Source organism: Pipra filicauda, unplaced genomic scaffold (assembly GCF_003945595.2).
Source record: "Pipra filicauda isolate LSUMZ 115617 unplaced genomic scaffold, ASM394559v2 scaffold183_size1465899_pilon, whole genome shotgun sequence".
Lineage (NCBI taxonomy): Eukaryota > Metazoa > Chordata > Aves > Passeriformes > Pipridae > Pipra > Pipra filicauda.
The window spans coordinates 616,028-631,252 of NW_024104291.1; the positions used below are offsets into that span (position 1 = coordinate 616,028).

The 15,225-nt window shown below is 40.5% G+C and overlaps 1 protein-coding gene across 1 annotated transcript in view; it reads right to left on the bottom strand.

The window, feature by feature from the left end:
* The window catches only part of LOC113998740 (ovostatin-like), a 31,812-nt gene extending 28,129 nt beyond the window's left edge, over positions 1–3,683 (bottom strand). Inside the window, exons 1-4 of the mRNA XM_039380024.1 lie at positions 3,619–3,683; positions 1,939–2,122; positions 1,117–1,273; positions 113–165 (exon numbers count right to left, since the gene is read on the bottom strand). Of these exons, the coding sequence (XP_039235958.1) occupies positions 113–165; positions 1,117–1,273; positions 1,939–2,122; positions 3,619–3,683 (459 nt within the window). The remainder of the gene's footprint in view (positions 1–112; positions 166–1,116; positions 1,274–1,938; positions 2,123–3,618) is intronic.
* Between the last annotated feature and the right edge of the window lie 11,542 nt (positions 3,684–15,225).

Below are 15,225 nucleotides of genomic sequence, written 5' to 3' on the forward strand. Positions count from 1 at the left end.
TATCAGGAGGCCTATCCCATGCCCTTCTTATTCAATTTTTAAGTGATAGAGTCTCAGTGAACAGGTACCTTAAGAAGGTGCTTGAAAAGTCTTGACTATCAGTCATACTTACTGTCTCCTGAACAGGTCTGAACTGGGTGTCCAAAGCGACTACACGGAACAACACTGAAAAAGACATAGAACGAAAAGGCATCACAGAATCGTCAAGGTTAGAAGAGACTTCAAAGGTTGTCTCGTCCAACCATGAACCTAGCACCACCATAGTCACCCCTAAACCATATCCCCAATTGCCACATCCAGATGCTTCTGTCATTTGCTTTATTGGTAGTGACAAATCACTTTGAATATACAACTAAAACAAAGTTTACCCAGGCTTTTTGGGAGAACTAAGGAGTCCCCAGAGAACTAGAAAGAATTTGATTATCTTAGCCAGTGAAAAAAGAAAACCAAAGTAAATGTCAGCTGAAATATCTTTAATTATGACCCACTGGGACTAAAGTAACCTCTATAGTAAATACAATTACTCTATTCTGCCTTCAATCCTTCTTGAAGGACTCTATTCTTTGGAGTGTTTCCTAAAAAACTGTTACAAACCAGTTCAATATAAAACTCATAGATAGAGAAGGAAGAATTTGTCTTTATTCTAAGTGTAAACTCTCTGCAGCACTGAAGTATAATTAGAGAGAACAGCTCACTACACTACAGCTAGTGCTGTCATTTAAAAACTGTGACAGAATCAGCACTTTGTAATAGATCAGCAGTTAAGTAGAAAGAGCTGTTGACAGGAAACAAGGTGCTTACTTCATTTTTATGTTAATTTTATTAGTTTCAAACTTGACCTATTATTTTCTGTATTTTTAAGGATACTTTTTATATGACTGGCCTCAAGTAAACCCGACAGAACTCAAGGTCCTGTAAATGAAATTAACTCAGTAAAAATACATGAACTCTACTAATTTGTGGCAATTTTGTAAATTGGTCCTATTTTTCACTAACTTTTGGTGATCTCAGTATCAGATGAGGTCTTTTATTCCACAAGAGGAAGTTTTTGTTGTTCTAGACCTGCCCTTGTACTCAATTTCTCACTTCTATAGCTGACTCAAACTCATCATCCACCTGTTTGCCCTGGTTTGTAGATGGGTTTGTCCGTCTGGATGAAGACAGCATTATCCACATTCTGAATTGCCACTGATCTTCTCTCAGCTAAGTCAACTGTGGTGCCTTTGGCAGAGAAGGAAATGAATGCCACAGGATCAGAAGTAGCTGGTGGGACCTGGAGAGGAACAAAACCCCAGAGGAAAAGTGATATGTTGATGTTCCCTGATGTCCAGGTTTATTGAGTAAGATACTGACAGTCAATTGAGTCAAAAATACTTTATACAAAGTCACGAGAAGCCCCATCATGGCAGTGACATAATTTCTGCTGTGGAAGTCCCATAACCTGTCACCACGTACTAAGATTTGTAGCTATTCTCTGTCTTGTGCATTTCCTAAGCTCATGTAGCTACCTGCTTGCATGCAGGTTGCTGCAGCCATATACCTCAATTCTGAAGTGTTTTCTCCTGCTGCATTCTGGAAGACCTAACCTTGGGACTTTTTTGTCTTATCTGTACAGATCTTGCAGAGTCACAGGAAAGGGAATGAACATCACCCATCTGGGTTCTCCAGCTTGACCCTTAGACAGTCCCAAATGGAGCATGCACCTGTGATGACAATCTAAAGCTTTTTTCTATTCACTCTGTGAATGGAAATGGAAAGTCTTTTTCTACCTTGCTCCTACAGTCCATATGTCTTTCTTTTCCCGATTTTATAAGTCTTTCCAGCAGTTTATCTTTTTTTAATGCACTTCATATTCTTTCTCTCATTGACAAGGAGAGTCATGATCAGAAGTATTTCCAGCTTCTACACCCTCTTCAGTAGTTTCAAAAGAGAAAATACCTTGAATTCAGCACACTTGAAGAAATCATTCTTTGTCACGGATTCCTCAAAGAGAGTCTTTCGGATACTGCCATATTCCAGGACAATGTTCACGGAGAGAGGCTCAGTGAGGTTGTGGAACTGCACACAAGCAGCCTGCGGAGAGTTGCTCTGCACAACTGATGGGACCAGCAGCACATACTGTCTGTAAGAAGGTAAGACCAGATCAGAGAGTTCAGTTATGGAGGAAAGTCAGAGCAAACAGGAGAGGAAAACACCACTAAAAGGTGTGAAGGAAGACATGGTCCGAAGCTTGCTCAAATCAGTGGATGGATCTCCGTTTCTTTTGATGAATTTTAAATAATATGCTAAAGTAGTACAAATGCCAGCTTTTTAACCACTCACAGTTCTTTCTGAGCTGAGAGACTGACATCATTCTATGGAGTGTCTTATCCAGCATGATACTGCATCTTTCCATTTCATGTTTTTATGCATCTCCGATTACTAAACACCTGACAAGCATATCTGCATTTATCCTCCCTCTGTAACATCCTGTAAGGGGGAGTGATATTTAGCTTCTTCTTGCGATCAATGACAAAAATACTGGTTACTTGCTGCAACAATTTTTAAATTTCTTTTTCTCTGGGTATCTCTCAGACGCGAACTGACTTAAGTCAACTCACATAATGCACATGAAATGATCCCGCTTTTCCATTTCACAGAATATTTCAGAGAATGCTCAATCTAATCTTTATGCTCTATTGTGTTTCCATGCCTCTGTTTCCATACTTCTCCCTGTGTTCTTTCCTTTTTTTTTTCTTCTATTGAACTGTTTAATTTATACTGCTCCCTATATTTAAGGCAGCCTTCCTTCCCCAAATTCTTCCTCTGAAAAGCATTTCTTCATATTTGCTATATTTGTCCAAAGTTCTGCTGCTGTCCATCAGTTTGCTACCCAAACTGGTCTTTCCAAATAATGTAGCACAACATGAATCATACAATCTTTTCATTCTAATCTGATCCTTTCCCTTTTTTTTTCCCACAGCTTTGCTAGCTCATATTGCCTTTATTGTTATTTTCATTTGCTTAGTTCAGGCTGCATGAAATTCAAAGACCAAAAATAAAATTAATAAAATTAACAGTGTATCTGAGAAAGTTAAACTCTCTTTCACAGTGTTTTCATTTAGAACTTTTGAGAATGGGATTTAAGCTCTAATGTTGGTGCATTTTTGAAAGTATAAAGACAAGGACATTGACAGTGCTAATACAAATACTGATACTAATAATGCTAGGATTGCCATTCAGCATAGTCCCTACCACCAGGCATTACCTGGCCTGTGGCATCTCCTCATACACCATGTTCCCTCTGTGCTGCTGATTATATCAATCCTGATCATTAGTATTACTTGCTAGTCTAGTCTTGAATCTCCTTCCCACTTTACCCATGCATGTCAGACTTTGTCTACTTTAGTTTCAGGTTTTTGTCATTCAAATTAAATTTCATAGCAGTCTCCCTCATAGAATGATGGAGAGCATCATTCGAAACCGTCCTTCACTGTCATCTGCTTCCATTTCAGACACATTTAAGGAACTAGTTCTCAACATCCTGTTTATTATATGGCAGTGCCCCAGAAGAAATAAACTGGTGGGAAATACAATAAAATATGTTATCATAAAAACACAGAATGTATGACCACTTACGTTTCAGAAGACACTATGGCAAACCAGTTCAAAGACAGAATACTCAGAAGAATCCTTGACCACATCTCTACCTGTGAAGAAAGGAAAGAGACTGATCTCAAGTTGACAGCTTGTCTCTGGCTTTTAAATTGGCCTGAAACAGTGCTCCACCTCCATGGCTTCAATCACACTCTCACAAAAGACATCTACATAAAATTTGCATATGTTCATTTTCCTCCCTACTGCCTGTTCTCACACTCCTTGAACTCTCAAACAATAGCTTTGGAAAGCTCTCGTATTTCACATAGCTCTGTGAGGTAGTGCAAGCCAAACCGGTTCCTGCCCGTATGATTGTTTCATTGAAGCTTACCTCTTTGATTGTCATGTCATTGGCTGAGGGTTCTTTAATGTTTCAACTTGTCAGTATTTGCCATTGCCTAAGTATTTCCTTATTCTGCAGCAATCTCCTGCAGATAGATGTCACATAATAGAAATAACCATAACACAGTGCTGTTGTGTGTCTATATGGGGTCCTCAACAGTTAAAAATACAGCATCAATTAGAATACAACTATATCTGCATTCAGAATGGCACTAAAGGAAACTCCTAATCGTAATCTGGATTTCTTACTGCAGACACTAGCATTAAGCAAAGAATGGTGTTGGCTAGTTGTCTGTCATTTTCACCAGTTGTCAGGACAAGAATATCTCTAAGGAAAGGAATCTGATAACATTACTTCATTTGTTCACTCATCCATCTGTCAGTCTGCTTTCCCCCCTGATCCCTGCTCCCCCCATTAAACAACTTGTAAGCCTGTTGGTGAATTTTTAGTAAATACGACTGAGAAGAAGTTTCAGAATTATCAAGGTATAGAATCACAAAATAATTTAGACAGAATAGGACCTCCTGACATTATGTGGTTCAATGTCTCCTTCTAAGCAGTCATGTTTTGAACATCTTCAGGAATGGAGAGTCCACAGCATCTCTGTACACCTGCTCCCATGCTTAACCATCCATGCTGTGAAGACTTTTTTCCCTTATATCAGAATTTCCCGTATTATAACTTGTGTCCATTTTCTCTTGCCCTTTCACTGTGCAATCCTGGGAAGAATCTGTCTCTTCTCTATAATCCCACTTTACATTGTGGAAGACTAAAATTATGTCCCCACAAACCTTTGTTTCTCTAGGCTGAATTAAATGAGACTGTCTTTTTCTGTAGGTTTGTTACAGTCTCTGAACATCCCAGTGACCTTCCACTGGACTCCCTCTGGTCCATCAATGCCTTTCTTGCACTGGGGAGCTAAATCTGGATGCAGAACTTCATCTGCTAAATAGAGGGGAAGAATCAATTTCCTTGATGCATTGGCTAAAATATTGGTAATACTACCAAGGAAACGAAATAATCTATGGTAATTGGGCACTGCATTCACACTCTTAATAAGGAAATGGAAAAAAAAGCCAACCTGAAACAAAATAAGGTAGACAATCAACAGCAATGTGTAACTGCAGCCTCAGGGATGTAACAGGCAATTTCACTTCCCATTTGTCTTCCTCAGCTAAACAGATGATGAATGGGAAGAGGAAGCTGAGTATAATTTAGGAATAATTAGGAACATGAAAGAGTGCTAGGGGTACTGAAAAAGATACTGGGCAATGCAGAGTGGGCCCAAAGTTATTTCAGCAGTAAGGGGTATGAGATGGAAATGAGGGATATATAGTAACATGGTGTACAAATAGATGTGTGCCTGTTGAAAGCCAGATTCTATCCATTTCACTTTTCATGATATAATACATTCCTGCAACTGTGTAGCTAATGATTCAGTCATATGGGAATTTTTTCCATCAGCATGGAGGCCCTAAACTACTCATGCTGAAGCAGCTTACCTACCCATCTTTCCCAAAAGCCTTCTGATGATCAAATTGGGACACAAAGAAAACTGCCCTGGATGCTGCTGGAGTGACAGTCTTTTCCAACTGCATTGCTAGTGAGAAATATTGCATAAAGCTTCCTGGAATGACCTGAGCTTATAGTGCCAATGCTTGAGTGGCAGGTGGTTGTTGTGCAAACAGGGCGGTCACATATCAAAGGAAGCTGCTTGCATTAGTTGTAATGATGTCAGAAGACAGTTAAGAATACATCATGGACCTGTTTGTATTTGCAGCTTTGAAGTGCCTCGACCCCATCTCTTGCTTTAAACAGGTACGAAGTTACAGTCAAAAAGAAAGTAAAGAGGGAGAGGGAAACAGCAAGCAATTCCAGGGTCCTGGTACAAATTGCTCAGGAAGCTCGCTCTTTATTTAAGTGCAGTGTGCTTTTAGCATGAACATAAGAAGGCTTTGTTGTTTGATAATGGAACAGAAAAAGATAAACAGACACAGAAAAGAAAAAGACAAAGCATTTGAAAAACTGAAATCTTAGAAGACATTATGTTCAGATCAATTGAAAAGTACACATTTCTCTGGGAAAAAAGCTATTGAACTCATTACTTTAGTGAAAATACTGATTTCAGAGGATCTCTTGGTATTGTAGCAATTTTTTTGATAAAAACACATCACTACCATGTCAGGCATAGCTCTTAAGATCCCAGTGCAAGGGGAAAATTATTCCAGTTATCTTTAGTAGGAGGGAAAAAGAAGCTTTCAGTTGTATGATTAAGAAGCTAGGAGCTAGAGGTGATTAATCATCTAGAAGCACGAAGATTGGCATTTAACATGGAGAGACAATGAACCTCACACTGAGCAGCGCTTACAAGAAAGACACACCAAAGTTACCTTGGTCCTGAAAGTCATAAACAACTCATCTGTGGACCTTAAGGTGTTCCTGCTTTGTACTGGCATAAGGAGAGATGTAACTGAATATCACAGTTTGGCTAAAAATTTAATGAAATGAGGAACAGTTAATTTTCTTTCAAATAAAGTCGAATTTGCCAATCCATTTTACATATTAGATGCACCTGCCCTCTTCTTCTCTTTCCTTTGGGCACACACACTAGGCAAGGCAATGTGAAGTTTTTCAGCCAAAACTTATCCCACTCACTTTCTGTGAGCATTTCAGTGTTTATCACGTACACTGCTCTAACAACAGAGCTTTCCATGAGGTTGTGACTAATCCACATCCAATATCCCAATCAGGTTGTGTAGATCATCTCAAATATCCCTACACAAACCCAAAATGCCTAATATAGCTGTATGTGCAGAATCTAGACACTTATTTTAGTCACAAATAAGAAAATAAAACCATCAAAGAATATCCATTTGCGGTGCAGAATTCTGCATAGCCTGAATGTGGAGTTGAGATGTTAAAATTCTTGGTCAATACTGATCTGAGTCATGCCTGTTTCCCTTTTTGTCAAAAGGAAGTTCAGTACAAATATGAGCAGTTTTTAGCAGAGAAGCCTTGGACTTTCCAGATGAGTAACATATAATTACTTGTTTCTGTTCTATGGCTCCACTTCATATTTGCATAACACTGCATTGCAAGGACTGTGAGTACTTTCTAAGGCATGACTTCACCTGAGATGACGTGCAAACAATCCACCACACCCCACGCACCACAATCCGTGTTCCATTGCCTGATGTCTTTATCTAACACAGGTAGATGTTGGAGCAGAGCCCCAGCTCCCATTTCACTTAGGCAAACACCCTTAGCAACAGTTCCAGGCTAATTACTATCCTGTGATTTTCTCAGAAACTGATATCTGAGATATGCTTTCCCAAAACACATTTATCAAATGCACTGTGAGAAAACATTTTGTTTTAAAAAGCCAACATATCTCTGAATAGTGTTGTGTATGTCTTGGAGTTTACATATTTTGGATGAATTTGCCCACACAGACTTCTACTCTTCCAACGCATATCCTTATCTGCAAGGTTTGCAAGTGAAAGTATTTCTTAGAATGTTTGATGGCAACAGCAAGCTCATGGTGTGTTTGGTAGAGTATGCTATATCATTTCATGTTGAATGGATGGAATATTTTTCTGATATTACTCATTTTCTGTAATACTAAAGATCAGGTAATATTAAACATTGTAACACTGTTATATTGAGAACAGCAAGCCACACACTAATCAGTCCCTGAAAGGTCTTTGTTACAGATAGACTGGCAGTAAATTAACTAGTATGCTGTCAACATCAACTTTATTGAACATATTTTAGCCCTGCCCATGATAAATTAAGAATTGCAACCTTATATGTCATGAAACACTTGAAATAACAACCATTTTTCTTTATCTATAAAGTGTAATATATACAGACATCCTTGAAAAAAACCTGCTGTGTCTGAATGATGAATATACGAGGGTGTAAACATAGCAAGGCAGGGCAAGGAAAAAAAAAGTTTAAAAAAGATTAGTAAAGACAATCAAAACTATCATCAGTCTTTCTTCAGAAACAACAGAAATAGGAAGTCTGCCAGAGAATCCACAGAGCGATGTAACAAGAAGAATAGAAGATGAGGTCAAGAAGAGTGCGGGAGCAGTGCAAACAATCAGTATTGTTACTTATTGTTTTAGTTAATCTAAGTAGTATTAAATATTACTGTATTTAAATTAACCACTTGATATAAAAATTTCATTTATCATAAAATAAAATGCCCAACAATCTATGGACAAGGCATTTTTTATGTAGCAATTATGTTGCTGACATTTTGAATTAGCTCAAAATCCTGAAAAAAATGCCATATTGATTCAACTCTGAGATTTGGTTGTTACAGACCTTTACCATAAGAAACCATGAACATTTACTTCACCTTATCAAAAAGGACAAAAATATGTGTCAGTTAGCCCTTTAAAGGGTAAAAATAATTTTTCCTTCAGCAGAAAAATTTTCTTGTCGTCACTATTCTTCTTGTTCCTTTATTCTTATTGTTCTGCTACTTTAGGGAGACAGGCTGAATGACTCCCTGGGCTTTAAAACAGTCAGAAAGTAACTGAGTTAAAATAAAGAAAGATACTTGAGAACTTCCTTTTTGAAATGTTATCATCTCAAATTTTGGATTTTATTACAAAGAAAATAGAATCAGTTCACTTCAGATTCAGATTCTGAATAACCTCCCAGTCCCTGTGGCTAAAAGAGTTCATTTGGGTTTCATATCTTTTTGTTTTCTGATGACGGCAATACTCAAGCCTCCACACTAGCTCATTTAAAAACGTCCCATTTTACCCTTTTGTAAACATCCACACTCTGACAGTCAAATCATTAGTTTGCAGTCATAGGAAAGTGAGATTGATACCCCCAAAATATTGCTGCTTTTCCTTCTCTAAAACAATCCAGTTTGGGGCCCCTCACTTCTAGAAAGTCATTGAGGTGCTGGAGAATGTCCAGAGAAGGACAACAAAGCTGGTGAAGGATCTAGAGGGTAAGATCTATGAGGAAGGGCTGAAAGAGCTGAGTTGTTTAGCCTGGAGAAAAGGAGGTTCAGGGGAGACCTTTTCACTCTCTACAGCTGCCTGAAAGGAGGTTATAGGAAGGTGGAAGTTGGCCTCTTGCAGGCAACAAGTGACATGACAAGAGGAAACGGCCTCAAGTTGTGCCACAGAAGATTCAGATTGGACATCAGGAGGAATTTCTTCATGGAAAGGGTTGTTAAACATTGGAATAAACTGCCCATGGAGGTGATGGAGTCACCATCCCTAGAGGTGTTCAAGAACTGACTTAACATGTTAGTTAGTGCCATGGTCTAGTTGACGAAGTGGTAATCAGTCAAAAGTTGGACTCAATAATCTCAGAGGTCTTTTCTAACCTTAATGATTGTATCATCCTTGTCAATAGACATTTCACAAGATCAGCTCAGGTTGAAGCTGTAGTTGGTCCATGAGACAGGAAAAAGTCCTACTGCTCACTCTATAGCATCAGCTAGAATTGAGTTGGAACAAGCACTTATGAGCAACTATTCCCCAGCTGCATGGTCCAATGAAACAGAAAGACAAGGGGACTCCTACACGCAGGTAGCCAGGCATCTTGATCATGAAACTTCAAACCATAAACACTACAAAGACCAGGTGATTTCATGGATAACCTGAGAACTAATTAACATGGTCTTATGTTCTGCCAGTTGTTCAGGAGAATCGGTAGTTCAAAGACAGAAGAGATCTTGTATGGGGTGATGTAATCCCTCTTTGTATGTTAAGACCTCATTTTCTCTGCCTTTTGAACAATGCATGAATAATAGCTCCAAGACAGGCCTCACAACTCCGAGATTTCTATGTAGTGCAAAACTTTTATTTCATCTGACAAAAGCTTATAGGCTTTCTTCCTGGTGATAGGAAACAACTGCCACATGCAGCTTCAGGCCATGCACCTGCTGTGCTACCTACTGTAATTTTGCAAGGGGCAGCACTCAATGAACTAATCTGTAGGCAACAGGATTCTGGAGAAGCCTTTAAGAGTGACTCCTCAGTCAGCACAAACAAGCCTTTTGTATTCCTCCCCATTTTGTCTGAAGAGCCAGTTATTCTTCCAGTGACCAGGGTTCAAAGTCTCTGCAGATCAAATCACTTTGTGTGGTCATCTCACTGTTTCCCATCAGTAAGATCACATGGCAGGTCATTCCTTTAAGGAATTTGCATTTTCTAAGAGAAGCATTTTAGATGCTACAAAGCCCTGACAGTTGTTGACGTCATTTGGGATCATGGGAGTGCTCTGTGTGTCTGTGTAGATCTACGTGGTGTGTATGTCTATCTGTGGGGTGACTACACATGTGCCTACTGGGAATAACATGGTCAGTCTTGCTGCTGGTTGCGTATAGGAACAAGGAGCTGCAACATTTTCACCTCTATTGGGCTGACAAATTCAGCCCTCCCTAAGAATCTTTTGCACTCTGTCCTTTATAAGACACATTTAAGGACTCAAGCACAAGCAGAGGGCTCTATCTGCTATCTGATTAGGGAAGACATTTCAGTAGAAAGCATGTTGAAGACATGAACAGAGCTTAAAAGCATGTTACATTATTTGAGAACTACTTCTTGGCAAACTCATTATTCAGGTCTTTTCCCAAGATGAAAAAAAAATGAGCAGAAGCACCAGTGTCCCAGTCTCTCTCTATTCACAGTGAAAATCTTGGAAATTTATTAGCACTCCTAACTGCTGAGTTCCTAAAAATAAGGCCATAATGCAAAAAAAGGCTGATAAATTAGCAAATAAATGCTTTGAAATATAGTTTGTGTTTAGTGTTCCTAGAGATCCTCACATGTAATGCATGACTGAACAGAGGGAGTCCTTACACTGAAAACCATGTCTCTGGAAGCAGCATATTGCAAAGTAGGGGCTTTACATTTTTGTAGCTGAGAAACACCTCAGATCTGTTGCAGCAACAGCTAGAATAAGTCTAGATGTGCCCCAAACCTACATTTTATTGTATGTATCTTTACTTTTAGCATATTTAATCTTATAAACAAGACCCAAACCCTTCACTAGGTTAGTAATTGCTCTAATTTTCTGTGTGTCTGAATCTGACAGGAATAAATTATCTTTCTCTCAAAGCAGTGAATACAGTTTGATCAATGCTAAAAGCAAACGCTTTCCGGCAAAAATTTTAGCAAATTTTAATATCCTGAAAACTGGGCTATGTCACCTTCCAGTCTCCAGCCAGTCTTCTTTGGCACTGGTGCTGCATACAAGGACTGTGTTTCTACATGCTCCTGTCAATGCCAGATGTATTTTCACTGTAATCCTGGATTACACTGCTGTGTTGCAGCCTTCTGACCCTTGTTCAGGCTCTATAGGAGGTAATAAAAATGGCAGTTCCTGAGGGAACACAAGAACAAGTCCAGTCACATAGCTCAGGACTCTTCTGCACAGAAGGGAAGGAGGCCCTCCAACCACAGTCCAAAGCAGAGCTGGTTTGGAGATGATGCTGCAGCCATGAAATCTTCACCTGGTTCTCTCAGACCAGGCTGAACCACACTTACAAGGTGTGCAGGAGTAGTATCATTATGATTTGGGAATGATTACCCAGTAATTAATCAGCAATCATGCACAGCTCTTTAAAGGATGTCCCCAGCCATCCTGGGACTGTCAGGAATTGGGAGTGGTGGCCATGGGTGTGGTGCAAGATGCAAGACAGGCTTAGCTTCCCTTGGCAGGCCATTTCACTGTACCACCAAAACTAGGGCTCTGTCACTTAATCATCACTAACAAGAAAACAGACAACCTCTAGTTAGGGTCCCAACACAGAAGTGTCTACAGCTGAGATTTGTTGCTGGTCCTCACCTCCATTCGCAGCCCCTTCACAGCCCCACCAAACCGAGACAGACTTTTCTCTAGTGCTTAACTATCACCATTGCCAGAGCCCAGCACAAAAATGGAGAGCACACAGATAGGTTTATCACATGCTATAGGCAAGGGCCAAAAAGTGTTGCTGCCAGTCACCTTCGTTTAGCAGACCGTATCAAAGCCCCACTAACACTGAGACTCTCATTATGCACCACTGGCTAGCCCTGGCTGGCACTAGTGCACGGTAACAAAATATAAACCCAGCAGATGTGCCTTTCACAGAGAAGTGACCTGCACTGAAAGGTGTTGCTGGCCAGGAACTTACATTGGCAGCCTATTTCCCAGTCCCACTCAAACCAGAGCTCTGTCTTTAACATCTAATCATCATGATCACCTGAGACTGTTGAAAGGCTACAAAGGGAAGGTGAAGTACCTAATTGTAACGTGACACTCTCTAACTCACCCCAAGCGCAGATCCAAAACTGAAAATATCTGGTAAGTGCTCTGACACAAAATGTGACAGGACAAAAAGCTGTTGCTAGCCTTATCCTTCCCCATGTAGCCTTTCAACAGCGTATCCAGAAGGATACATGAACTTGCTCAGCCAGCTAAATGTACCATCATACTCTCTTACTCTATCAGAGATAGACCTCCAACAACGAAAACACTCATCAAGTGCTCCCACACAAAAGGTGACAGGACAGAAAACTTTCGCAGACAGCTTTCTGCTGTAGGCTTTTAACAGCACCATCAGTATTGGGGCTATATGCTTGCCTTTCATGAAAGTTACCACGATATTCTCTCACAATAGCAAGATCCCAGTTCCAAAATTGAAAATGTCCAGCATCTATTCTGATGCAAAAGGAAACGGGACAAAAAACTGTTGCTGGTGTTCACTTTCCCCATAATCTTTCAATAAGTCCACCAGCAATGGGACTATGCATATGTCCAGCCAAGTAAATATACCATGACAAACTAACTAATACCAAGCACAGCTCTGAAATTGAAAAGGTGCAGCAACTGTTGTCACACAAAAGGCAACAGAGAGCTGTTGCTTGATTCTATGTTCCCCCTGTTGCACATATGCCTAGTCAACTAAATGTACCATCACACACTCTATCTACATCAAATATACTCAAAAATTGAAAATATTCAGTGACCGCTGCAAAACAATATGTGACAGATCAGAAAGTTGCTGGCCTTTACCTTACTACTGTAGCCTTCTCTTTCCCTGTGCAGCCTGAAAACTGCAGCACCAATACTGGGGCTATGTGCTTGCCTTCACAACTGAAGTGTACAATCACATTTTTTCGCTGTTCACACAGCTGCAGGCTGAGTTCACCTGAGATCCTAGTCTGTGTTGGTAGTGCAGTTTACCAAGATGCATAGCCACAGCGCTGGTAGTGCAGTTTACAGGCTGCAATAAGAAAATGAAAGCCAGCAACAGCTTTCTTACCTGGAACCTTTTGTGTAGGAGCAATCAATGAATTTTTTCAGTTTGAAAGTTTGGTTGCTGGCTATTAAAAAAATAGGGTTTTAAGTGAGAAAGAAAAGTCATAGCCCCAGTGTTGCTGGTGTAGTTTATAGCCTGCATGAGGAAAGAAAGAGCAAGCAACAGCTTTCTAGCCTGGCACTTTTTGTGTGGGAGTAGGCACTGGACGTTTTCAATTTTAGAGTTGGAATCTGGCACGAGTAAATAACGTGATGGTACATTTATATGGAAAGGAAAGCACATCGCCCTAGTGTGCAATTGATAGGCTGCAAGGGGAATGTGAATGCCAGCAACAGCTTTCAGTCCTGGCATCCTTTTGGTGGAAGCAGTTGATGGACATTTTCAGATTTTACTGGGGTTCCGTAGAAAGAATGTGACGGTAATGTTAGATGAGAAGGAAAATGCATAGCCTGGGTATTGGTGGTGCAGTTTATAGGATCCAACGAGAAAGTGAAGGGCAGCAACAACTTTGTGTCTTGGCACCTTTTGTGCAGGAGCAATGCCTGACACTTTCACTTTTTAAACTGATCTCTGACTAGAGTAAAAGAATATGATAGTACATTTAAGGGGGAATGAAGGAGCCCAGCCCCAGTGTTGGTGGTTCAGTTTATAGGTGGTACAGGGAAAGAAAATGTGAGCAACAGTTTTCTGTACTGGCATCTTTTGTGCTGGAGCAGTCCCTAGATGTTTTCAATTTTTGAGCTGGAATGTGCTGAGAGTAAATAACACGATGGTACATTTAGGTGGGAAGGAAAGCACATAGCCCTAGTGTTGGTAGAGCAGTTTATAGGCTGCAATGGAAAAGTGAAGGTCAGAACTGCTTTCTGTCTGGATATTTTCTGTGGGAGCAGTGTCAGATGTTTTCAGTTTTGAAGCTGCCCACGTGGTCGGAGAACATCAGGGTACATGTAGTTTGTTAGGCAAGTGCCTTGCCCCATCTAGTGGTTATGTTGAATGGCGACAAGGGTACGGTAAACCCCAGCAAGAACTTTCGGTCATGAAAGTCGCTGTACGTTTTGGAAGCTGCCGTAAGTAAAAAATGTGATGGCACATCTAGGTGGGAAGGAAACCACATATCGTCAGTGTTTGTGTTGCAAAGGCTTCAAGGGGAAAGTGAACACCAGCGACAGCTTTCAGGCTGGCTCATTGTGTGTAGTTGCTTTTTCTGAACATAATAGCAACAAAGGCAGTAGTGACACCAAGAACACCTGAGAAAGCCAGGGTTTCCATTTGTACCCCAGCAGCTACTATACCAGCTAGGACATAGTAGCTGCACAAGAAAGATGCCTGCTTCTGCGCTGTCATCTACTGAGTGTCCTAGGATGTCACCAAAGCTGCAGATCACTGATTTCTGCTCCTTCACAATAGCAACAGAGACACCAGTGACACCAAGATCACCCGCCAAAGCCAGGAGTTCCATTCCTATTCAAGCAGCTACCATGCTAGCTAGGACATCACAGGCAGCTGTAACAAGTAGGATGCTTGTTATGACAGGATTCTGCCCTGTCATTTATTCAGTTCCTATGACATCACCAAAACTGCAGATCTCTGCTTCCTGCTCCCATATAACAGCAACAGAGATGCCAGTTAAATCAGAAACATCTGCCAAATCTGGGATTCCCATTCATACCCAAGCAGCTACTCTGCCAACTAAGACATAGGAGGCAGCTGTACAAGACTGTGGCCTGCTTCTGCCCTGCCATCTACCAAATCAACTATGACATCACCAAAACAGCAGATCCCTGTTTTCTGCTCCTGTATAATAGAAACAGAGCCACCAGTTAGACCACTAACACCTGACAAAGCTGGGATTTTCATTCATACCCAAGTGGCTACACTTTGTCTGAACATCACTATTGGCGATGGTCATGTGCAGGTCTAGGGGTTGAACTCGATGATCTGGGTCCCTTCCAACCCAGCATAT